A 25,751-nucleotide genomic window follows, 5' to 3' on the forward strand; every position below is an offset into this window, starting at 1 on the left:
GTGGGCAGGCCTTCCCAGGGAAGGGAAAATAAACAGATAAGCCAGCAGAGGATGAGTCAGCAACAAGCCCAACCCAGACCCAGTGAATGCCCAGGCCACCCCTCGCCTGACCAATCTGGTAATAGGCGCCCAGCAAGGGCCCTGGGCTGGGATCCCTTCCTTATCACCACACCTTCTGGAGTCACTCAAAGCCTCAGTGTGGCCGTGAGACCTTAGCACAAGGTCAGCAGGGTCCCCACGCTCCGGGGCCTCAGTCATGACCACCTCACAAGGACCACTGGCCACCATGGGTAACATCTCAGCAAACCCTCTAGCGACACTGAAGGAATGAGGCCAGGGTCGATACACCCATTTCACAAATGGATAGACTAAGGCTGAGAGTATTAGGACTTGCCCAAGCCACTCAGCCAGAAGAAGCAAAGCCAGGATGGGAACATAGGTGGGACACCAATGAGGGAGACATCCCAGTCACCCCTATCTCCATGGGGGTTTCCTCTGTGGTTTTGCTAGAATAGAGTAGAGCTTATCACTCAGTCTCCAGCCTGTGCACACCCTGCCATAGTCCCTGCCTCATCTGCGCCCAGTAGTGACTATCCAACAGTGACCATTGATCACCCAGGGCCCAGCCCACACTCAGAGTCTCCAGGCAGGTGCCACTGTGTCATTGTGGTCACCTCAAGGGTCAAGGTTACACTCCTCACTCAGGTCAAAAGCCTGGGCTCCTCCCACCTCTCACCCTCCCCACCCTTTACGCCACCCCACCCAGCAGTAAGTCCTGATGGCTCCACCTTCAAATGCAGCCAATTCTCTCCATCTCCAAGGCCATTGGCCTGGCCCATCAGTGCTTGCCTGGAACAGTGCAATTGCACCCTCAGGCTGCCCACCCTCAACCCCACACACCGTTTTCTCCAGAGTGGCGACAGGACACCTTTGGATGCCAAGTCGTGGCATGTGCCCCCTCTGTTCCAAACCCTCCCAGGCTCCCACCTCCCTCCCCACAGCCCACAAGGCCCTACATGATCTGCCCAGCCACCTCCCTGTCCTCACCTCCTCCTAGCCTCCTACTCGCTCGCTTGGCTCCTGGCCTCCTCAATGTTCTCCCAAAACACCAGGCAAGCTCTTGCTTCAAGAGATTTGCACTGTCTGCTCCTGGGCCTGGACCCTCTCCCTGTAGCATTCAACTGGCCAGCAGGCAACTCCTAGCCAAACTGCTTCCTCCCTACCCTCACCCCATTCTGATCAATTCTCATTTCTTCTCATAACTGGCAACCTCCAGTTTACTGATTTGTTTACCTGGCTGTGATCTGCCCCTTCCCAGCCAGCCATCCACCCAGTAGAGTGGTAGCCTCATGGGGGCAGGGTCCTCTGCCTGGCACGTTCTCAGGCCTCTCCCCAGCTCCCAACACAGAGCCAGGCACGAGGCAGATGATCAATGCTATGGGGTGAAAAACCAAACCTGCCATTGTACAAATGAGAATTCGGCTCAGAACGCAGTGGGGTGGGAAGACATCTTATTGGCTTTTACCATCTCACTCCAGACACCATCCCTTCACAAAATTCCCAGCAGGTTGCACCCTGCTCAGGAATTCTGCAGCTTCCAGAGCCAGGCCCGCCCTTGGCACTCAGCCCTAGTGTCACCTGCTCCATGGTCTCAACTGACAGCCAGGCCAGGAGCAAAAGCAGGAAGTGGCCCATGGCAACTAGCTGCCCTGGCTCTGGGCTTCTCAGAGCCCAGCTGGAATCCAGGCACTGCCTTCTCCTTTCTGGACAATATGGGTAGGGCAGGTCACCTCTCTGTGCCTCAGTTTCCTCATTTGGTAATTGGGAATAATGCCATGACTCAGAGGGTAATTAGAAGGGTTTGAAAAGTTCTTATTGTGGTGCCCAAAAGAATGCTTGCCCTGTAAAACCAAAGGAACACTTACAATGAGTCAGGATCACATCTCTCCTCTGCTCCAAAGTGTTCCTATGGCCTCCAAGGCCCTGAGCAATTGCCCAGTAACCTTCCTGCTCTGAGCCCCCACCTCCACCTGGCTCATTAATTCCAGTCAAACCTAGTGGTCAAGAGAAAGTCAAACCTACTCCTGCCTCAGGGCCTTTGCAAATGCTGATTCCCTGCCTGGAATGTCTCCTCAAGCCTTTCCACATCCTGGCTTCCTCTCAACACAGACGTCACCTCCTCTGACTGCCCCTACTGACCACTCTGCTCTCCTAGGTGGGTTTGCAAGGACGGCCACTCCCTGTGGCAGTGCTTTCCAGAGTGAAACCCATTAACCACTTTGATGTCCATCAGCAGGAAGTTGGCTAAATTGGTCTTGGAACTGGGCCAGGAAGCAATTCAGGCTACAGTGCTGAAAACCAAATGAGCTGCACAGAATTGATAGTGTCCTCCAATTTTGCCCTTTTTAAAAGAAATGTTTGTGTATATTTCTGGCCTAAGTGGGGACAACAAGCTTGGAGGAGATAACCAAACCTGGATGGAGGTTGTCTGTGGAGTGAGAATGGGAAACTTTCTGTTTTATAGCCTCCAGTGTGATCTGGGTTTATCTTTTAAGACTATTTTATAACTTTTATACCAAGCAAATATTAATTTGTAACTTTTCAGTTGTACTGAGAAGTCCCAAAGCTGAACAGCTCAGCCATAGCCTCACCATGTGACCTGGACAAGGGTTGTCACTTTCCTAAATTTGTTGTTCAGTCTAAAATGGGGAAAATAACAGTGCCAACCCCGTCAAGTTGTCCGCAGAATGAGGATGAGTCACAGTAACCCAGTGCCTGGGAAGTGTGAGACTCTATTCCGTAGGACAGTTCACCAAGGTGACGGGGGACACCTCAGAAGGACCTGGGCACAGCCTTTCCAGGCAGACCTGGCAAGATGATTCTAAATCCGCTTCCTCTCCAACACAGCATCTCCCTTACAGGAATCAGCCCTCGGCACAGCCGACACACAAGCCTGAAGACCCCACAGGCTCTGTCAGGAGGGGAATACTAGAAAACCAGAAAATTAAAAGCTCATGTAGAAGAGTAACTGGACTTAGTGGGACTGGTCCAGACTGAGGAACACTACACAGATGTAAAAATAGCATGGGGCAAGGGAAATACAGAAATAATAATAGTTGGGAGACATCAATACCTATCTTCAACAATGGACAGAACACTGAACAAAAGATCAACAAGGAAACAGAAAATGTCAACACACAATAAATCAACAAGAGCTGAGAGACATGTATAGAACAATCCAGTAAACAGCAGCAGAACACACATTCTCATCAATGGCACATACAGCATTCTCTAAGAAGGCATATAAAAGGGCTGAAATCTTATAAAGTATGCGATCTGGCCACAATGGAATGAAGTTAGAAAACAAAGGAAGGAAATATTGGGCAATTCACTACTATGTGCAAATTAAACAACAGATTCCTAAATAACCAATGAGTCAGAGAAAAAAATCACAAGGAAATTAGAAAATATTTTGAGATGAAAGAAAACTGAAAACACAACATAGGAAAACCTACAGGATACAGCTAAAGCAACATGCACGGGGAAATGTATAAATGTAAACATGTACCTCAAAGAAAATGAAAGATTGTAATATTCTGTATATCAATTATAACCCAATAAAGCTTTAAAAAAAAGTTTGATGAATTCTAACAAATATTTAAGAAAACTACTGATATTTCTTATGAATATAGACGCACACCAAAAATCCTCAACAAAATACTAATACAAATATAGCAACATATAAAAAGAATTATGCACCATCCCAAGTGGGATTTATCCCAGAAATGCAACGGTGGTCCAAAAATGTCAAAATCAACACAATACATCATATGAACAGAGAAAATCACAAAATTATCAATAGATGAAGAAAAAGCATTAGACAAAACCCAACACCTTTCCATGATAAAAAACACTCAACCAACTAGGAATAGAAAGGAAGTCCTCAACCTGATAATGGACATCTACACAAACCCACAGCGAACAATACTTCATGGTGAAACATTGAAAGCTTGCCCTCTAGGATCAGGAATAAAATAAGGACGTCCACTCACACGGCTAGTCAGCACTGCACTGGAGGTTTCTAGCCAGGGCAATTGGGTAAGAAAAAGAGGCAAAGACAAAGGAAGGAGGAAAACTATTCACAGATAACATAATCCTGTCTATAGGCAATGTTTAGGAATCTACCCACCCCCCCAAAAAAAAAATAAAAATAATAAACTATCAGAGATAATAAGTTCAACAAGGCTGCAGAATGTCAGATCAATATACAAAAATCAGTTATATTATTGTACAGTAGCAGTTAATCTGAAAATGAAACTAAGGAAACAATTCTATTTACAACAGCATCAAAAAGAATAAAATACTTGGGCCGTTTTGCTCAGTGGATAGAGCCTCGGCCTGCCTGTGGACTGAAGGGTCCCGGGTTCCATTCCAGTCAAGGGCAGGCTCCTTCCCGGCCCGGGCCCTGATCAGGGCATGTGCAGGAGGCAACCAATCTATGTGTCTCTGTCACATTGATATTTCTCTCTGTCTTTCCCTCTCTCTTCCACTCTCTCTAAAAATCAATGGAAAAATATCCTCAGATGAGGATTTAAAAAAAATTTAAAAGAATACTTGGGCCCTGACTGGTTTGGCTCAGTGGATAGAGCATCGGCCTGCGGACTGAGGGGTCCCAGGTTCGATTCTGGTCAAGGGCATGTACCTTAGTTGCGGGCACATCCCTGCTAGGAGGTGTGCAGGAGGCAGCTGATCAATGTTTCTCTCTCATCGATGTTTCTAACTCTCTGTCTCTCTCCCTTCCTCTCTGAAAAAAATCAAAAAAATGTATTAAAAAAAAAATACTTGGGCCCTCACCGGTTTGGCTCAGTGAATAGAGTGTCGGCCTGCGGACTGAGGGGTCCCAGGTTCGATTCCGGTAGGGGGGGGGGGGCGCATGCCTGGGTTGCGGGCTCAATCCCCAGGAGGGGGCATGCAGGAGGCAACCAATCAGTGATTCTATTTCATCTTTGATGTTTCTCTCTCTCTCTCTCCCTTCTCCCTCTCTGAAATCAATACAAATATTTTTTTAAAAATACTTGGGAATAAATTCAACAAAAGTACAAATTTAGTTGCTGAGAGAGCTGGCACGAAGAGTGCGCTTCTCTAGCCATAGCAGTCCCCTGCTGACATCTCCCCACCCTCCAACACACACAGAGCCCCACAGCCTCGATCAGAGTCATCACCCAGAGCTCAACTCACTGCCTAATACAAGAACCACACAGGGAAGTAGAATCTCAACGGATTGAGATAATGCTCCAGAGAATGACAGATTTGCACCTTGTTTTATATACATTACTAGAGGCCCAGTGCATGAATTCGTGCATCGGTGTGGTCCCTCAGCCTGCACCCTCTCACAATCCTGGACCCCTCAGGGGATGTCGGATAACTGGTTTCGGCCCAATCCCCGCAGGCCCAATCCAGACAGGAGGGAGCCTGATCCCCACAGGCCCGATCCAGACAGGAGGGAGCCTGATCCCCACAGGCCCAATCCAGACAGGAGGGAGCCTGATCCCCACAGGCCTGATCCAGACAGGAGGGAGCCTGATCCCCACAGGCCTGATCCAGACAGGAGGGAGCCTGATCCCCACAGGCCTGATCCATACAGGAGGGAGCCTGATCCCCACACGCCCGATCCAGACAGGAGGGAGCCTGATCCCCACAGGCCTGATCCATACAGGAGGGAGCCTGATCCCCACAGGCCCGATCCAGACAGGAGGGAGCCTGATCCCCACAGGCCTGATCCGTACAGGGGGGAGCCTGATCCTGTGCATTGAGCATCTGTCCCCTGCTAGTCGCTTAGGTTTTTATACCTATAATCAAAAGAGGAGAGGTCTCTTGAGTTTGCAAGGCCACCATGCAGACCTTCCCTGAGCTAGGCAGGTTAGCATGTGGCCCCTTTTTGGCCACACTGGCATCTTCCTCTGACAACAGTAGCAGCTGCACCAACCACCTGAATAGCCCAGAATATGGAAGCCTGAAGGGAGAACAGTGCCCTGAGTCTGAGCCATTTGCATTTGACCTCAGGTGTGTACCCTTAAATCTGCTTGCCTGTTAGGACTATAGGTCAATATAATCCTTAACGGCCATTTAGCTTCCCGCCACAGGAGAACAAAGACAAGGAAGACTTGTCCAAACTTCTCAACACAGGACAAAGGCCAGGAAAATTTACTGGCACCAGGAATCAGACCACAAAGGAATTAAAACTGTCCTAAAAACACCTGATTGAGCATTCGCTTTCCATTCACATTCTAAGCCCCAAGACCCACTGACAAGAGCTTCCTGCCAGTGACTACATATAAAGATGAAACTCCAGCTCCTGGGTGCTACCATCATCAACCCAGTATCTCCTTGGCTCAGCCCTTCCCTTTGTATATCCCTTCCCTTAAATAAATACAATTTTTCATTAAAAAACAAACAAACAAACTTTTACACTAAAAACTAAATAAATAAATACATAACCTAAATAAATGAAAAGACAGCTTGCATTCATAGATCTACAGATTCAATGCAGCCTCTATAAAAATCCCAAGAGCATTTTTTTGCAGTAATTCATCAGTTGATCCGAAAATTCATATGGAAATGCAAGGAACGAAGAATGGCCAAAAGAAGTTTCAGGAGGGAAAAAGAACAAAGTTGAAGAAATCACATTTCCCAATTTCAAAACTTATTACAAAGGTACAGTAATGAAGACTGTGGTACTGGCATTAGGGTAGACATAAAGATCAAGGGAACAGATGTGAGAGTCCAGAAACATACTCTTGCATTTATTGCCAACTGATTTTCAACCAAGAGTGCCATGACCATTCAACGAGGGAAAAAATACTCTTTTCAACAGAGGCCTGGGACACCTGGATAAGCCACATGCAAAAGAAGGAAGTTGGACTCCTACCTTACACTATATATAAAAATGAATTCAAATGGATCAGAGACCTAAATGTAATAGCTAAAACTATAAAACATGTAAAAAAACAAAACCAGGAATAAATCTTCATGACCTTTATGGATTGGGCAATGGTTTCTTGCATATGACACCAAAACCATAAATGACCAAAAAAATATATAAATGGGACTTCATCAAAATTTCAAACTTTTCTGCTTCAAAGGACGCCATATGTTCACACATAATGGGAGAAAATACTGTCGTGCACTGCTTAATAACTGAGAAATGCGTGCGAACATCATGAGTATACAGACACAAGCCTAGGTGGTAGAGCCTTCTACACAACTAGGCCTATTTCTCAAAGGCCACGAACCTAAATAGCCTACTGTACAAAACAATACATGATTAAATCAAGTGCAGAGTAATGATGCAATCAAGAGAAGCAGTAAAAACGAGATGTATGAGGCTGCTGTGGGTGTACAATGGCATACTGTTTTATAACAAAAATTATTTTAATAAGTAGAAAGAGTACATTTTAAAATAATGATTGAAAAAAAGAAAATAAAAAAAATAATAAAAAAATGAAAAAAATAAAATTAAAATAATGATGAAAAGTATAGTATAGTAAATACATTACCTATAACATAGTTATTTATTATTATTATCAAGTATAATGTATTCTACATAATATCTTGTGTTATATTTTTATAGGACTGGCAACGCAGTCGGTTTGTTTACACCAGCATCACCACAAACATGTGAACAATGTGTTGCACTATAATGTTACAACAGCTATGATGTCACTAGAGGACAGGAATTTTCCAGCTCCATTATAATCTTACTAGAGCGCCTATGTATGCAAATTAACCACCATCTTTGCTGGCGGTTATTTTGCATATCTTGCTGATTAGCCAATGAGAGAGAGGCGTAGCGAAGGTATGGTCAGTTACTATGTTTGTCTATTATTAGATAGGATGGGATACCATCCTATACACAGAATGACCACAATGTCATTATGCAACACATGACTGTATTTGCACATCATTCATCTCATAAAGGACTAGTCTTGATACCAGATTTAAATAACTTTTACAAATCAACAATAAAAAGACAAATAATCCAAAAGCAAAAGAGCAATCCATGGACCAAGAAGGGAACAGGTCTATCAATCCATCTCTACAATAAAACCCATCTCTAGCCCAGCCGACATGGCTCAGTGGTTGAGCATCGACCTATGAACCAGGAAGTCATGGTTCAATTCCCAGTCAGGACAGATGCCCGCATTGCAGGCTCTATCCCAGTGTGGGGCATGCAGGAGGCAGCTGATCAGTGCTTCTCTTTCATCATTGATGTTTCTGTCTCTCTCTCCCTCTCCCTTCCTTTCTAAAATCAATAAAAATATTTTTTTTGGAGGGTGTGGGCATGAGTGGAGGGGTGGGGGGTAATGTGGGGATAAGGACACATATGTAATAACAATAAAAAAATTTAAAAAAATATTTTTTTAATGACTATTTATTTGGGGAGGTTAGGCTAGAAAGTACAAGAGAGTGGTGATGTTGATGGAATAATACAGTTATAAAAATAGCAAAGCTTTCCATGTACTGATATACAAAGATCATTTTTTTTAATATATTTTATTGATTTTTTTCACAGAGAAGAAGGGAGAGGAACAGAGAGCCAGAAACATCGATGAGAGAGAAACATCGATCAGCCTCCTCCTGCACACCCCCCATTGGGGATGTGCCTGCAACCAAGGCACATGCCCCTGACCTGAATCGAACCTGGGACCCTTCAGTCCGCAGGCCGACGCTCTATCCACTGAGCCAAACGGGCCAGGGCCAAAGATCGTTTTTTAAGAAATCAATAAGCTGATTATAAAATTTATATGTAAAGGCAAAGGAATTTGACTGGCCAAAACCATTTTGTAAAAGATAAACAAAGAAGATTCTCCCAGCCTGATTCAAGACTTACACTAAAGCTACAGTAATAAATGTGGTTTAACCCAAAGAGCAGCTGCACGAAATGGACCCCCATGAACATGACCAACTGATTTCTGACAAAGGCAACTCAAGGGAGAAAGGATGGTCTTTTCAATAAATAGTATTGGAACAATTGGACACTCATATGCCAAACAAATTATAAACCTCAATCTATACCTCATAAGTCATACAAAAATTAACTCAAGCCCTAACCGGTTTGGCTCAGTGGATAGAGCTTCGGCCTACGGACTGAAAGGTCCCAGATTTTATTCCGGCCAAGGGCACATACCTGGGTTGTAGGTTCGATCCCCAGTAGGGGGCGTGCAGGAGGCAACCGATCGATGATTCTCTCTCATCATTGATGTTTCTATCACTCTATCCCTCTCCCTTCCTCTCTGAAATCAAATATATTTTAAAATAAAAAAGGATCCAACTACTGATGCACACAGCCTAGATGGCTTCAAATGTCTCATGCAGCGGGAAACAAGCCAGATTCAAAGGCTGCATAAGCCCTTTTATATGACATTCTAGAAAAGGCAAAACCAGAGTGGAGAACCCATCAGTAGGAGTCAGATATGAGGGGTGGGGAGGGGTGAATACAAAAAGGCACAGGGGCGCTAACTGGTTTGGCCCAGTGGATAGAGGTCCGCCTGTGGACTGAAGGGTTCGACTCCGGTCAAGGGCTTTTACCGTGGTTGCGGGCACATCCCCAGTAGGGAGTGTGCAGGCAGCTGAATCGATGTTTCTCTCTCATTGATGTTTCTAACTCTCTATCCCTCTCCCTCTCCTTTCCTCTCTGTAAAAAAAAATCAATAAAATATATTTTAAAATATATATTCTTTCAAAAGGGCACAGGAGGTTTTGGGGGGTGACAGAAGTGTTCTATGTGTTGATTGCGGTGGTTACACAACTCTTTGCATTTGTCAAAACCTTAGAACTATACACTAAAAATGAGTGGAGGTTTACTAGGGTTAAATTAAACCTCGAGGGAGAAGAAAAAATAAAATAAATGAGCAAGCACTCTATGTGCTAATACACTAAAATCACCACGAAATACTGTTAAGTAACAATCTCCCTGTTCAGAACAGGGTGTAAAGCTGTGTATGGGGGAGAATAAAAACACATTCATATTTGCTTCTATTTGCACTGAGAAACTGGGAGGACACACAGGAGACTGGAAAGGGTGGTTAGCTATGCTAGGAGGAGGAGGACAAGAAGGCCTCTCTCCATCTTTTATGATGGTTTTGAACTTGAGGCTGTGTTGGACATATTACATATTCGAAGCCTCAATGCTTCAGAATAGTGTATAAAAAAGAGTACTACTCAAAAAAAGCAACAAAAAAGAGTACTACACTGCAGTGGGGAAAGCTGATAGACACTCCCTTAACCAAGAGATCAAGGTCAACATCGCTTGTGCGAGCCTCATTGATATCAAGCCTCACTGATACCCATGACAGGATGCAGAGAGAAGGGCACCTTACCTCTGTAGTCTTCCTCCCCCAAACCCAAAGCCCTAGTATATCATGAGAAAACATAAGAGAAACCCAAATTGAAGGACATTTTATAAAATACCAAGGTTGTGAAAAACAAGAAAAGACTGGTGCTGTCACAGACCAGCCGAGACTCAGGAGATGTGACAATGAAATGCAACGTGAGGTCCTAGATGGGGCCCTGGGACAGAAAAGGGACACAGTGAGGGAAACGGAAGATCTGAGTAACGCCTGGCACTCATCAATGATGATAATATACTAAAGTTCATTTCTCAGTTGTGAGAAATGTGCCACATTAAGGTAAAATGTTGACACTAAGGATAGATGAAGGGTATATGGGAGCTGTATGTATCTTTGGAACTTTTGTAAATGTAAAGCTTACTTATTTTTCATAAATCTAGAATTATTCCCAAATAAAAAATTTATTAAAACAAAGGTAAGAACTCCTCAAGGCACTAAATAGCAGGGACATGGCATGAGGTGGTCACATTCTGGCAAGACTTTGGGCGGTCAGAGATGAACTCATGGTGGCACTGGGGGGAGGGGGACAGGGGGCAGTTACACACAGGAATCTAGAAAAAAGGACCTGACAAGAGCCATACACCATGGAGGTGTTTCTCATGCAAATGGTGATAGGAAACTCTGCCTCACTCTGTACACATCCTAAAGGAGTGCATTTTCTTTTACATTGAATACAGTCGAGTAATTCTTTTAATTAAAAAAGAGAGTTGAGCCGTAACCGGTTTCGCTCAGTGGATAGAGCGTCGGCCTGCAGACTGAAAGGTCCCAGGTTCGATTCCCGTCAAGGGCATGTACCTGGGTTGCGGGCACATCCCCAGTAGGAGGTGTGCAGGAGGCAGCTGATCGATGTTCCTCTCTCATCGATGTTTCTAACTCTCTATCTCTCTCCCTTCCTCTCTGTAAAAAATCAATAAAATATATTTTAAAAAAAGAGAGAGAGAGAGTTGAAAAATCAAGCTAGAAGTTGTTTCTCACTTAGTGCTGGAAGTATATTCCAGGTAGGGCCTCCCCACCTCCGAAAGCAGCCACCCTGAGCTCCCCAGCAACCTGTGCCAGATAGGGCAACAGGAGATGCCACCAGGGCAGAAGCTGAAGCCGAGCTTCCGTCAAAAGGGCTTCCGCCCAGACAAGGGGAACTCCGTGTGGCAAGATAAGCCATGCCAACCCAAACCACAGGAAGGCTCCCTCCAGCTGAGTGGGTGGCTCCAGGCCTCCGGTTACAGGCTCCCGTCTTGATTTCTAGATCCCGGGCACTCCATTGCCAGGTAAAAACGTCTCAAGGCATCAACCTCAAAGCCCTAGCTCCCCAGCTGCAGGGCCAGCTGGGGGCCTCCTGGTGAAGAAGCTGTGACCCTCAAGAAGGACCCTACCCATCAGCACCAGAGACAAAGGCCCCATGGCCTGGGACAGACAGGGCTGTGTCCCTCACCCACAACAGGGGGCTGGCCTGGCTGTGCCAGGGTGTATCACCCAGCAGGCGGGTGTAACCCCAGCTGGGACTGTTCCTGCCTGTTCCACTTGCCTGCCAGCCTGCCAGCCCCAACACACTCTTATCTCTGGGAAAATGTCATGTGGCAGAGTCTCCAGGGCGCCTCCTCCTCCATCTGGGCATAAGAGTGTCACCGGGGACCTGGACAGCTCTGCTGGCTGCTTGTCCACAGCCCCATGGGTCTCCCGTGATAAAGAGGGCCGCAGTTCTCCAAGCTGTAGCATATGCCTGGAACATCCCCAGCGTTCTTTGTTTGGTTTCGTGTGTTTTTTTAGGGCCTTCTGGTAAAAGCCGGAAGACCTCCGGGACAAATTCAAAAAGAGCTGTAAGCACTTCCCCAGGGGTTTAAGTTTAAGTTGGTCTGGGGAGGGTCTAGAACTGGGATCTGGTATTTCGTGGCATCTCGCCATGGTGGACACTAACAGGCTACCAGGCTGAGGGGTGACAACCCCCAGAGTCGTCTTTGCCTTGGTTCTTGGTCCACGTGGGCACCAAGGGGGGGAAGTAGGGGCTGCCTTCAAACTTCCCGTCCCTGTTTTGAGATACTGGAGTGCCTGGGAAGAGTGGGGTCCTCTCCTGCCAGGGCCACCTGGTACCCAGACAGAAAGTAGAGTGGAGGGGGCATCTGACTGGAAGCTGTGCAGGGTGTGAGGGGGGGCATCACCGTACAGCTGGGGAGCCAGCCCAAAGAGACATCCAGGCCTGCCCACCCTCGGGGTCTTAACCTATTATTACTCTTTTTGTCAAGGGGCAAATCATAGCCCACCACAAAGACAATGCTCTTCTGATTCCCTGGAGCACCCCATGTCCCCAAGTGGGCTGTGAGCCCCCTCCTCAATGCGCATTTATGCAGTGAAATTAATTCAATGCTGGTTTCTAGGTCATTAATTTCTTTTCTTTTTTTAATTTTTTTCAGCCTTACCCAAGGATATGTTTTTTATTAATTTGAGAGAGGGAGAGAGAAGGGGGTAGGGAGGGAGAGAGAGGGAGGAGAATGGAAGGGAGAGGGGGAGGGGAGGGGGGAGGGGGGGGGGAAACATTGATCAGTTGCCTCCTGTATGCCCCCAACTGGGATCGAACCCAAAACCTAGGTATGTGCCCTCAGTGGGAATTGAACCCACCACCTTCTGATATACGGGACAACACTCCAACCAACTGAGCCACCAGCCAGGGCAGTACATTCATTCAATATGCATGTTCCTACTCTGCCAGGACAGCAAAGGACACACAGACGAAAATCCCTGCCCTTGAAGGCCTGCTATTCTTGAGGGCAGGGAGAAGACTGAGAAGAAACAAGTAATTTCAGGTGCTAATAAGAACCACCAGGATAGGCCGTCTGAGCGTGCCGAGGTCCTGTGGGAGCTGGAGCAGGTCAGGGACAGCCACTCAGGGAGGTAACGTTTGAGCAGAGACCCGAGAAGAGAGCCGCAGGTCAGGTAGTACAGAGCTCTGAAAAAGAGAAAATGCAGACAAGGGAAGAGAAAGGCCCAGGGTTGCCCTAGCTGGTTTGGCTCAATGGGTAGAGCATCGGCCTGCAGGTGGAAGGGTCCCAGGTTGGGTTCTCGTACAGGGCACATGCCTGGGGTTGCGGCCTCGGAGATTCTCTCTCATCATTGATGTTTCTATCACCCTCTCCCTTCCTCTCTGAAATCAGTAAAAATATATTTTTTTAAAAAAGAAGAAAAAGAGAGAAAGGCCCAGAGTGGAAGTGAGCCTAGGAGGTCCCAGAGGCAGCCAGGAGGACATGTGCCTGGAAGGATGAGCAAGGGGGGAAGGAGCAGAGGTGACAGGGGTCATGGCAGGAGGACTACTCGGGCATCTGCCCCAAAGGAGGGGGAGCCATGGATACTGGTGAGCAGAGGAGGAATGTGTCCTGACTCAGGTGTTCACAGGAGCCGGGTGGACGCTGTGGGGAGTGAGGGTAGGAGCTGGGGGACCTGCGTAGAGGTGACTGCACTGAGAGTAGAAGAGGTGAGAAGGGGGTGAAGCGTGGTGAGGACATGCTGACCAGTTCCAAATCTGCTCACTGAACTCTGGTGAAGCCGTTACTTGGTGGTGCCCCTGACATCACACCCAGGTAGTGATGGCCACATGCCCAGTGCTGGCCATCAACCTCCCAATGTCCTCCTCTTCCATATTCTACACAGGTATACCCTGTCCGGTGCAAATCCTGGGACCGAATGACTGGAAATAGCTTCGATATCCATTACCAAGAGCTCGTAAATAAAGGTGTCTTTGTATTGTGAAGTACTACACAGCTGTGAAAAAGAAAAGAAAGTGCCCTATGGATAACAGGGCATGAGCCATGGGCTGGGGCCCACAGCCAGGCAAGACGGGTACGAAGGTACGAGTTCAGCAGTCATCTGTCTGCTTCTAGCCAGCTCCTGCCTGTCCGCCTCGCCTCAGCAGAAAGACCTACTGCCTCCTTCAAGAAGCACTCCCTCAACCATTCCCACCCCAGGATCCAGAGCAGAGCCTCCATCGTCCACATGACTCCTCGCACTCGCACTGGAATGTGCCGCCTGAGGGTAAGGACCTCTTGAAACCTCTCTCACCATGACATCCCCATGCGAGCATATCCTCGGTCACTTGGTATGGAGGTGCCTTTCTCCACCAGGGACATACCGGGTGAGTGGACAAGTGGGTAAGTATGAGGGCTCAGAGCCCCCCGCGCCCCCCGGCCTGCCCATTTCGGCCCCTCCACTGCCTCATCAGGGAAATGGGGCCGACCCAAGATGACGTACAGACAGTACTCAGTGCCTGGCACCTAGCAAGTGCCTCACAGACATGGAAAGCCCATTCGGTGTGGAAGACCAGAGCCACACCCCGTCACCAATGAAGGAGGCAAATCAAGCAAGTGAAGCATAGCATCGGGCTCTTCAGTGGGCACCACAGGATTCCACAGGGTTTGTATTACTCCTTGACACCCTGCCTTGTACCAGAAACTTCTGAGGCCATGCCGACAAAGATAGAGTGCTGGAAGAGTGAAAACCAGCCCCCATGAAGCCAGACCAAGGGGAAAAGGAAGTTGGAAGATTTGATGAAGCCAGGGGTGAGGGTGCTATTCCACATGTAAGCCAGCAGAACTGTGGCGTAGGCCTACCAGGCTGGCCAAGGCTCTGGGTTCAAATCTGACCACCTGAAACCCCAGCATCGTTGGGCACACCTCTGTGACTCAGTTTCCTGGCCAGTAAACGGGGATCAAGCACTGGTCTCAAGCGTGAATCATGGCACACAGAGGGTGCTGTCATCACTCATCTGGACAGCCACAGGGACTTTGCTGGCCCCCTGCCTCCATTCCTCACCCCTCTGGGACAATCACGAAGCTCTAAGTAGCAGTTACAAACAACACATAAAGACCTCTAGGATGTGTTGAGTGGACGGAAAACAAATTGCCAAACTTGGGTTGGTCCCAGTTCTGGAAAGAAGACATACTTTCAAACAGCCCACCCCTAAAAGTGCTGTATATTCCTACAGATACCAGCACATACATATGTACACAAATACATAAGAGGCGCCTGGCAGGGTATACCCTAAACTGGCACGTAGAGCTGGGAGGAAGGGACAGGGTGTTTCCCTTTTTACAACAACACTGTTACCAGTGTTCTACTTGCGTAATTAAAATTTATGAAAAATCAGCCTCCGATGAGCAGTTTCCTGACCCTCATGTGCCTGCTGATTCTTGCTTCCATCTCAGTCCCTTTTCCGCACGTGCAGCAGGCACCCGGCAGGCCAGGTGCGCAGGGCCCTCTGCTCCTGCTGTTCCCTCTGCTCCTGCTGTTCCCTCTGCCTGGGATGCTCTTCTCTGGGGTTTCTGAGGGACTGGCTCCATTGCAGGACACCCACCCGGACCGCCTCTTCTGAAGCAGCCCCCTCTATTTTCAATGCATTTCTTGAACTTCAGAATGTTCTTGCTCGTGTAACCATTCACCTGATCTCTGTCCATCCCAGGCCCCGTTGGGTGCCCAGCACCTGGCTCAAGGTAGGTGCTACTTAAGGTATGCACAGCTAATCAAATTATTCTAAAAGCCAGAAGTCGCCCAAACTGCAACCTCAACCTCATCCTCAGACACAAGTGCCATGGTCCACTGTTTACCCTACTCACGAAAGCCATGGCCACATCTTCCCAGCCCCACTGTGCCTGGGTGTCTGTCTCTGGGTGAGAAAGGCCCAGCTCAGGCCTTGGCTCCTGTGCTCCTCCCTGTGTAACTTCAGACCAGTCCCCCGGTCTGGTCTGGCCTCAGTTTCCCCACCTCTAAAGCAGGGATGCTAAGAGCAGCACCTGTTTCCCAGGGCTCTGGGACCTTGTGGTCAGGTTTTAGACATGGCACAGGGTGATTCTACACGAACATCAGCTCTTACTGTTAAAGTCACAAACACCCAACAGCAGGTGAAACCTAAAGGGCCACCCAGCATCCTGTTCAAGCCCGAAGACTCCAAGGAGGAAACACCTCAGTGCCCAGCAGGGGCCTCGCTGCCAAGACTAACAGAAACCCAAATGCAGCCAGAAGCAGGAGTCTTTCCTCTTCAGGGCATTCTGCTTCACAGGTAGGGCTACTATTTTCTTTTACTCAGATTGTAGCTAAGATCCTATAAATATCTCATTATTGGCTTGCATTCTTCCAAAGCTTTAACACAATAAGGGCTTAATTACAGCATGCGCTTAGCAACCCCAGTAAATTAAGGGTTAGCTGATGTTCCCACTTTTTTCTGCAGTAAAGGGGCCTATAATTTTGGCATTTTCATTCAAATAGGGCCAAAACTTGGCAGATGTGATTCTGAGCCAAATGCAAACACCAGGAGAGGCACAGGATTCCATTACAAGACCAGCCCCTTCTTCCCGCTCTGTCTTTGAAATCTCTAAAGGGAAAAAAAAGAAAAAAGAAAACTCCAACTCTAGAACTATCCATAAGCCAGTCCTCTGCCCTCACCCAGAACTGACCTGGCTAATTAGCAGGGACTTTCAACCTGTGAACCTAAGGAGGGCCATTATCCCTTAAGACAAATAATTCTGAGCTTCGGAGAAATTTATCTTTCTGGTTATAAATCACAAAATGAGCAAAAACCAAGATTCACGTGGAGAGACAACCCACATGTGAGGTTTGGGGGGGACACACAGTTTTCCAGGCTTTTTACTATACAAATAAAACTATTTTGAACAAGATAGGAGTCATACCATCCATGTGGTTTGGGACTTAGCAGGTCTTACATGGCTTTCTGGGCCATTAAATCCTCTTCTAGATCACTATTTCAGTAGGATGTTTGGGCACATTGTCTAGCGAATTCCCTACTGTGAGGCATTTATTTATTTATTTTGGTAATCCTCACCAGAGAATACTTTTTCCATTGATTTTTAGAGAGAGTAGAAGGAAGGAAAGGAGGGGGGAGGGAGGGATGGAGAGAGGGTGAGGGAGGGAGAAAGAGAAAGAGAGAGGAGGGAGAGAATAAGAGAGAAAGAGAAACATCAATTGGTTGCCTCCCACAGGAGCCCTGACTGGGGCCAGGGATTGAACCTGCAACCCAGGTACATGCCCTTGACCAGGAATTGAACCCGAGATCCTTCGGTCCTCCAGCCAGTGCTCTAACCATTGAGTTAACTGGCCAGGGCTGTTAGGCTTTTTTTTTTTTTTTTTTTTTTAATATATTTATATTGATTTCAGAAAGGAAGGGAGAGGAGAGAGAGAGAGAAACATCAGTGATGAGAAAGAACCAATGATTGGCTGCCTCCTGCACACACCCGACTTGGGACTGAGCCCGCAACCAGGGCATGTGCCCCTGACCAGAATCCTACCCAAAACCCTTGAGGACAAAGGCAGATGCTCCATCCACTAAGCCAAGCCACCTAGGGCTTGTTAGGCATTTTTGCTCCCAATTTCCCACCACCATAAATGAAATGAGCAGAAATTCTTTTCACGGCCAAATATCTGTTCGCAGCCACCTTTCCCACTTAGAAACAAACCAGGAACAGGATCCTGCTAGCATTTCACAACCTGGGGAACAGGCAGGCCTGTGGTTCACAGCTGGTTCTGGCTTGCACTGCCAGGCACTCAATTAGTGTTTGTGCTAAAATGCAGTGTTACTTATATTAATAAAGTAATTATGAATTCCTTTTCTTTAAGGAAAAAGAAATTAACAACTGATCATCAGACTCCTAACCCCGGGCTATAGAAAACGCATAGGTCTAATGTTTCACAAGGATTAGCTCATTTGATCCTTAACGCATTTCCAGGAGAAAAGGACCGTTGTGATCCCCATGATCCAGAGGAGAAAACTGAGGTCCAGAGAAGGGGATGGCCACATTCCCATAGGCACCTGTAACCTCTTCCATGATGACTGGCCTGTGTACGTAGGCCACACAGGCAAAGGCAACTCAGTTTTGCCCAAAAGAAAGGATAATGAAGCCCAGTTGGTTGGAACATCATCCCGTACACCAAAAGTCGACAGGTTCCATTCCTGGTCAGGGCACGTGCAGGAGGCAACTGATTAATATTTTTTTCAAATTGGTGTTTCTCTCTCTCTCTCTCTCTCCCTCTTCCTCTCTAAAATTAATAAAGAAGCCCCAGCCAGTTTGGCTCAATGGATAGAGCATCAGCCTGTGGACTGAAGGGTCCCAGGTTCGATTTCCATCAAGGGCACAAGCCCAGGTTGTGGGCTCGATCCCATGCAGGAGGCAGACAATTAATAATTCTCTTTCATCATTGATGTTTCTATCTCTCCCTCTCCCTTCCTCTCTAAAATCAATAAAAATATTGATTTTTTTAAAAATAATAATAAAATTAAATTAAATTTAAAAAGGAGGGAAGGAAGGAAATGGAGGAGCAGCCATCACTGCCAAGTGGCTTCACCCACTTAAGATCCATTAAGGGACAGAGCAGCCCAAGGGGCAGACCCATGCCCATGTCTGGCAGGGACACGAGCCAACAGTCATCCTGCATTTGTCAGGCACCCACTGTGTGCCAGGCAGCAGCCATGCGTCCCTGAAGGAACACAGCACCAAAGACCAAATGGAAATGCAGTTGGAGATGGTAGCGTCCCATGGGCAGCTGTTTCTCGTTAAAAGAAAAATGGCACCAGGCCCTTACATGCATTCGAGGGATCTGCTCACTGAAAAAATCAAAGTAAAGCTAAAAATCTGTGCACAAAAGGGGCCACATGCTAACCTAACAAGCTCAGGGAAGGCTTCAATGGAGGTCTTGCAAACTCAGAGACCTAAAGTAACCACAAAGGATGGTCTGAAATTAAACTAAAAGCAGTTACGGTGGGTAGTTATATCCTAGGCCGGTATCTTCACTGACAAGGTCAACCTTTACTTTCATGAGCCTATCTGTCTTTTTGCACCTATGATAACATACCCTTTGAAATGTCTGGGTAACTTGTAACTTCCCTTTTTCTGGACCCCTTGGGGCACAACCTAACGTGCTAGGCCCAGAACAGATACCACAAATTCCTTCATTATCATGTTAATTGATCCTGCACCCACCTAAATGTGTCTATCGTTTTACTTTTTATCCAATCCCAGGAGTTTCCCCCAATTTGCTTTCTCCCGCCTCTCTAGCCTATCACCAATGGATTTCATGTGACCCACCTATGTCCCTCCTTTGATTGCAATGTATAAATACAGATGTAACCTGCCATTCTCCGGAGCATTATCTCAATTCATCGAGGTTCTGCTTCCCGGCATATGTTGACAGTTTGGCTCAAATAAACTCACAAAAATTCTTTACACGTTTCAATGGTTTTTTACGTTAACAAATCAAAGGTGAAAGCCTCAACTTGCCCAGGACCAAGAAGACAGTAAGGGCACCAGCAGCAGTTTTCCTCTACTCAGAGCCCTCCTTAGCCCTCAGGGCTCTGCAAGGCCTACACCCACCAAGACTGAGAAACCTCCCCAACTTCATCTCCACCCCTTATACCAGCACAGTCCTACCTCAGTGCCTTGGCACTAGCCGTTCCCACAGCCTGGGATGCTCTTCCAGCAGGTCTCCACTGGAGGCTCCTCCTTCAGCTCCTTAAGTCTTTGATCAAATGTCCCCTTCCTTGACCCCCTCCCTATTTAAAACCATAAACCTCCCCCTCCCCCATTCACTCTCCTCATTCCTGCTCTTTTTTCTTTTTTAAAAAAAAAAATATATATATATATATTTAAATATATTTTGATTTTTTACAGAGAGGGAGGGAGAGGGATAGAGAGTTGGAAACATCGATAAGAGAGAAACATCGATCAGCTGCCTCTTGCACACTCCCTAATGGGGATGTGCCTGCAACCAAGGCACATGCCCTTGACCAGAATCAAACCTGGGACCCGTGAGTCCGGAGGCTGACGCTCTATCCACTGAGCCAAACTGGTTAGGGCCCTGCTCTTTTTTCCATAAGTTATCACCTACCAAGTTTCTTCTTTATCTGCCCCCTGCTGGAAAGCCAATCCCCCCCTACCTCCGCCCCCCCCCCCCCCACACACACACACATAGCAAGGGCAATGATTTTGTTATCTTGCCCAGGGCCTAGAACAGGGACCAAACATGTTTCAGTGAAGGAATGAAAAATGCAAAGCATTTTAAGCACTTTTTCTGTGCTAGATGCTCCCAAGCACTCTAAACCAGCGGCCGCCAACCAGTGGTCTGTGAGGTCCGAAAGGTTGGCAAGCGCTGATTTAAGGAAACCTTTGGAGCAGGGGTCGCCAACCAGTGGTCCTCAGACCACTGGTGGCCCGTGAAGTCCGAAAGGTTGGCGACCGCTGTGTCTAAACGATCTCATTTAATCGTCACTCCACTCTCACTGAGGGGCACCAGGTGACTTTATCTGCCCTAAGAAGTGAAACACACCCAACCTGGAGGCCCGAGGAGTCAACAGAGGCTCCGTGAGGAAAGGCTCGCAGAACCACCCCACGCCTCAGGGGCTGGAGGCTTCACCGGTGGCCTCCTCCTGCTCTTTTCCCGAAGAAAAACCTCCCGAGCCCCGCCCTCTCCTTAGGGCCGCAGGTCTGCCGACTGGTGCAGAGCCAGAGGTCTTTTTGTTGTTGTTAATCCTCACCCGAGGATACTTGTCCATTGATTTTTAGAGAGTGGGAGGGAGAGGGAGAGGGAGAGAGATGTGAGACAGACACATCAATTGGCTGCCTCCCACACAGGCCCTGACCAGGGCCCGGGATCGAGCTTGCAACCGAGGTATGTGCCCTGGACCAGAATCAAACCCGGGACCCTTCAGTTCACAGGCTGATGCTCTACCGACTGAGCCAAATCGGCCAGGGCAAGCCAGGGGTCTTAAACTCAAAGGTTCACAGGGACAGACGGCAAATGTGAAATGGGCCTGGGCAGCACTAGGGAGGGGTGCGGACCGCTGCAGCTCTAGTGCCCGGTCCTAGTTTGACCAGGCAGCAAGTGGCTGCTGATTCTGAGATCCAGGCAGTTGGCCCCAAGTGAGATGGAACAGGGAGATCAGAAAATGATGACTATAACAGCAGCAGCGATGGGTACATGGGTATAGCCAAACATGGTGGAAGCCTTAATCTCTAAAGATCTTAGATACTGACAGCTAATTAAAAACAAAACCTTCTAAACACCAGGCAAATGAAACAAAAGGTCCAGCAAGCAGGTCTTGGGCCTCAAGGCCACCCATGAGCAACCCCTGGTACCGGGCTAAGTTAACTGGGTCATTCCCACTTGGACCACATTCTTAGAAAACCCACAAGGGGGAGACAATGAAACAGCAGCTTGTGCTGACCCCCAGGCACATGCCCTTGACACGCTCTTGTTTGTTCCTTGAAACCAACAGGGATATTCACTGTACAAGTCCTTGGTACAAGGGAAAAAGTAGTTTGACCAAATTCACAAAAAGAAGTAGGAAAAGAATTCAAAATAAGGCCCGCCTGCTATCCTTTTAGAACAGGGCTTTGTAGTTGAGGGGCCTTCTCCACATTCCAGAAATAAAAACAAATTAGTTCTGTTAGAGCACCCCTTACCCAAAGAAAGGCTCTTTACAACTTTGGTTCTCAGGCCCTGAATTAATGCTCTTAACATGGGATATCGCATTGCAGGCTTCGGGAGGAGGTTGCCACAGGAGCCAGCTCAGTAGTAGTTGGCAGTCACCATATGCCAGGGTGGGCGGCAGAGAAAGGCAAGGGGCAGAGGGACAGAAGAAAGGCAGAGAGGAGAGAGAGACTCGGGCCTCCACCCACCCAGAGCCCCCGATTCCTCACTGAACCTCACACAAGAGCCTGTTTCCCACTCTGTAAAATGAGATCACAGCAGTTCCACCCTCACAGGCTTAAATGAAGTCAGTGTGAAACTTGAGAGCACTTTAATCCTGATGAACTTTTGCTGTCTATACGAGAGGCGCTAGATCAATAAATAATGGCCATATAGACCTACTGTGTGCCAGGCACTGTGCTAAGTAAGCACTTTCAACACACTAAGTCACTGTATCCTTGCAACAGACTTGAAGGACAATCACCCCATGTCTAGTCGGGGAAACCGAGGCTTGGAGAGGTCAAAAACCTGTTCAGAGACAAAGGTAAATGAAATGGACCACGCTCTGTAGACACCCACCGGAAGCCGGGGCAATCAAGGACATGGCCATGCAGAGGGGCCCACAGCCCAAGCCTGGCTGACCCAAAACCAACACCTTTCCACCACCGTGGACAGAGAGCAAAGCGCCAGAGACAAAAAAGGAAATTCTGGCCCTGGCCAGTGTTGCTCAGTGATTGAAGCAGTGGCTCATTCATCGGAGGGTCAAGGGTTCGAATCCCAGCCAGGGGCCCCTTGCCTGGGCTGCGGGTTCGATCACCAGCCCTAGTCAGGGCATGTGTGGGAAGCGACCAATGAATGTGTCTCTCTCAGGGTCGTATTTCTCTCTCCCCCTCCCTCCTTTCCACTCTCTCTATAAAAAAATAAAATAAAAATCAATGGAAAAAATATCCTCACCCATCTGGCGTGGCTCAGTGGTTGAGCATGGACCTATGAACCAGGAGGTCATGGTTCGATTCCAGTCAGGGCACATGCCTGGGTGGCAGGCTCGATCCCCAGTGTGGGGCTTGCAGGAAGCAGCCAATCAATGATTCTCTCTCATCATTGATGTTTCTATCTCTCTATCCCGCCCCATTCCTCTCTTGCTAAAGAAAACAAACAAACACACCAATAAAAACATTTAAAAAAAGAAGAAGGAGGAGGAAATGCTAGGAGCAAAACCCCAAGCTTCTGGGAAGCCAGGGGCAGTCAGGCACCCAGCTGGGCTCCCCCCAGCTTGGTGGCCTTGAGCAAACAAAGTCCTTTCTGAGCCTCCCTGCTCATCTCTAAAGTGGGGATAAGAGAACCTCCACTCTACTGGCTCATCATGGGAATCAAGATGCTGAATCAAGAAAGAAGTCAGCCCGGCACTCGCTGAATGAATGAACATTACTTCCTAACACTGATAACGATAATAACAGCAATAATAACAACTATGATATCATTTGGCAACCACAGTCACAAATGGAGTCCTTCCTGGAATGGAAATGTGGCCACCCATCTGGGAGGCAGAAAAGCAAGAGGCTAAAGAAGAAAGAGAGGGGAGAATCAACCACCTTTAATGACCTCAGGACCGTTTCTCATTCATTAGCTTCCTGAATCCCTGAAACAGCCCAGAAATAGAATTTGCCCACTAGACAGACGGGCAAACTGATGCTTCTCAGGGCTACCCAAGGAAGACCTTATCCCAGCTCTTGCCATGAGGGCCTGATCAGACAAGAAGTACCTTTTGTCCTGGCCAGTATGGCTCCATGGTGGGAGCATCGGCCAGCACACCAAAGGGCCACAGGTTCGATTCCCGGTAAGGGCATGTACCTGCATTGTGGGTTCGATCCTCAGCCCAGTAGGGGAAGGTTCAGGAGGCAACCAATCAATGTGTTTCTCTCCCTTCCTTCCCTTCCTTCTCTCTAAAAACCAATGGAAAAAATATCCTCTGATGAGGATTAGTGACAAAACCGAAAAGAAGAAAAAAAAAGTCCCTTCCCAGGTTCCAAGAGAGCCCGAAATTGGCAGGCTTTAGCTTGGGGGCTGGTCCCTGTCTTCCAGGGCCCTGGAAATCCTGACATGGTCCAGGAAAGAATCCTGGAGAAAGTTCCCCCTGGGTCCTACTTCCAACTGCGAAGAGAGCAGTTCAAGTCTCATACTTCACCACCTGCTCTTCCTATGCTCCCATCACCCCCTGCCACAGAGCTTGAACCGGACACTCAGGGGCTGTTAGGGCACTTGGGCAGACTAGTCACTAGGAGGACAGACAAAAAGATGAACTTGGAAGAGAGGAGCTAGTGTTTTCCAGGGACCAAGCTGAAGAGTCAGTCCGAGAGCCAGACAACAGGGTTCCCTGGGGTCCAAACAACCAGTCAGACACAGAGGTCAGCTGGGGTAACCCACCAGCGGGATGGCTGTTAGTCTGTGAGGGGCACGGATGGGCGGCCAGACGGCACAGGTGACCCTGGACAGCTAGCTAGACAGCAGGAAGCTGCCCTGCAGAACTGGACAGATGGACAGCCAAATGGTGGTAGCAGGGAGGCCTATCCAGGATAGAATCAGCCAACCAAACGGCAGTAACTGCTCCAGATAAATGGACAGCCAGCCAGACGACAGGAGTCGGCCCAGCAGAGATCGAGGTGGCACGTTTCGGACAGAGACAGGAGACCTCCCCCTGCCCCACTAGCAACCAGATGGCAGAATTCACCCACTCAACCTGGGGACCAGAGAGTCAACGGGGGTCCACCGCACATCCGGGCCCACGCCTCCCTGCCTGTAAGACTCCCCTTGGGGCGGGGCCGGGCCCCCAGCCCCTGCAAGGCGCCCTCAGCTCACAGTGTCCCACAGGGCCCGCCTCCCTGCCCCTGACCCCGTCACGGGCACGCAAGCGCCGCAGTACGCTGAAGGCGCAGGGCGCGCCATTCCCCGTCCGCCCTCCGCGCCCTGGGCCACCGCCCGCCGGCCGTCGCCACCGCGTTCGCTCACCGGCCCACGAAGTTCTCGAGCACCGAGCTCTTGCCCGCGCTCTGGCCGCCCACCACGGCGATCTGAGGCAAGTCCAGGTGGCAACTTTGACCGATGGAGCTGAAGGCGTCCTGCAGCTTGTTGACCAGCGGGATCAGCTCTTCCATCCCGCGATTGCCCATGGCGCTGGCGGCCCCGGCCCGAGCGCCCAGCGCTCCCCGGCTGCCCCCGTCCCTCAACGACGCGGTCCCGCGGCGTCCGCAGCCGTTGCTCCCGCCCGCCCGGGCCTCAGCGCGACACCCGCTCCCGGCTCGGCCTCACGGTCGCCACTTCATCCGGTTCTCAGGCGACACCCGACCCGAGCGACCTCCCGCCCGGCCCCAAAACCTTCGCGCCACCCCTGATTGGCTAACTGCGCTGCCACTCATGTAAACCAGTCAATAAAAATGAGGCACGGTCTTAAGGCGGAGGGACCCGTCCCCCTGGAGACCTCCTCGCGGGTTCATTGGACGTTAAGAACTGTCGCTGTTAGGCTTGGGCCAATACCAGCGGGTAGCGACACGTCAAAACCGGTAGGTGGTTTCGGAAAAGACATGTTGGCTCCGCCTACTAAGAGGAGTTCCCGGGCAGCAGGAAAATCGCCAGTTTTATTGGCAGGGAGACCCTCCAATCAACAACGCTAGCCAATGATGTTAGAGATCGATTTTTTTAAGACACTGGTTTGTCATTTGACTCTACTAGTTCCCTAAAAATTTCCCATTGGTTCATATAAATACCACATCTCCGAATTGACTCTGATTGAGAACTATATCTGTCAATCAATCTCCCATTCTTACTCGTAATTATTGTCTATTATGAGTCTTCCCGAGCAGAGGGTAAGACCCACTGCACACGCCGAGTCTT

The 25,751-nt window shown here is 48.5% G+C and overlaps 1 protein-coding gene and 1 non-coding gene across 13 annotated transcripts in view; both read right to left on the reverse strand.

The window, feature by feature from the left end:
- The window catches only part of DNM2 (dynamin 2), an 84,939-nt gene extending 59,715 nt beyond the window's left edge, over nt 1–25,224 (reverse strand). For 5 of the 12 annotated variants that reach the window (XM_059696815.1, XM_059696805.1, XM_059696812.1 and 2 more), the window contains exon 1: nt 1,294–1,478. In XM_059696815.1, coding sequence (XP_059552798.1) covers nt 1,294–1,463 — 170 coding nt within the window. In that variant the 5' untranslated portion in view covers nt 1,464–1,478. Of the gene's footprint in view, nt 1–1,293; nt 1,479–24,869 lie in introns of those variants that run through there. The other 7 variants (XM_059696816.1, XM_059696814.1, XM_059696810.1 and 4 more) reach the window with 3 other exon arrangements.
- LOC132236279 (U7 small nuclear RNA) lies at nt 12,171–12,233 on the reverse strand. The gene has a single exon (XR_009453229.1). It is a non-coding gene; the product is annotated as a U7 small nuclear RNA (small nuclear RNA).
- Nucleotides 25,225–25,751: the final 527 nt, after the last annotated feature.

Source organism: Myotis daubentonii, chromosome 5, assembly GCF_963259705.1.
Source record: "Myotis daubentonii chromosome 5, mMyoDau2.1, whole genome shotgun sequence".
Classification (NCBI taxonomy): domain Eukaryota; kingdom Metazoa; phylum Chordata; class Mammalia; order Chiroptera; family Vespertilionidae; genus Myotis; species Myotis daubentonii.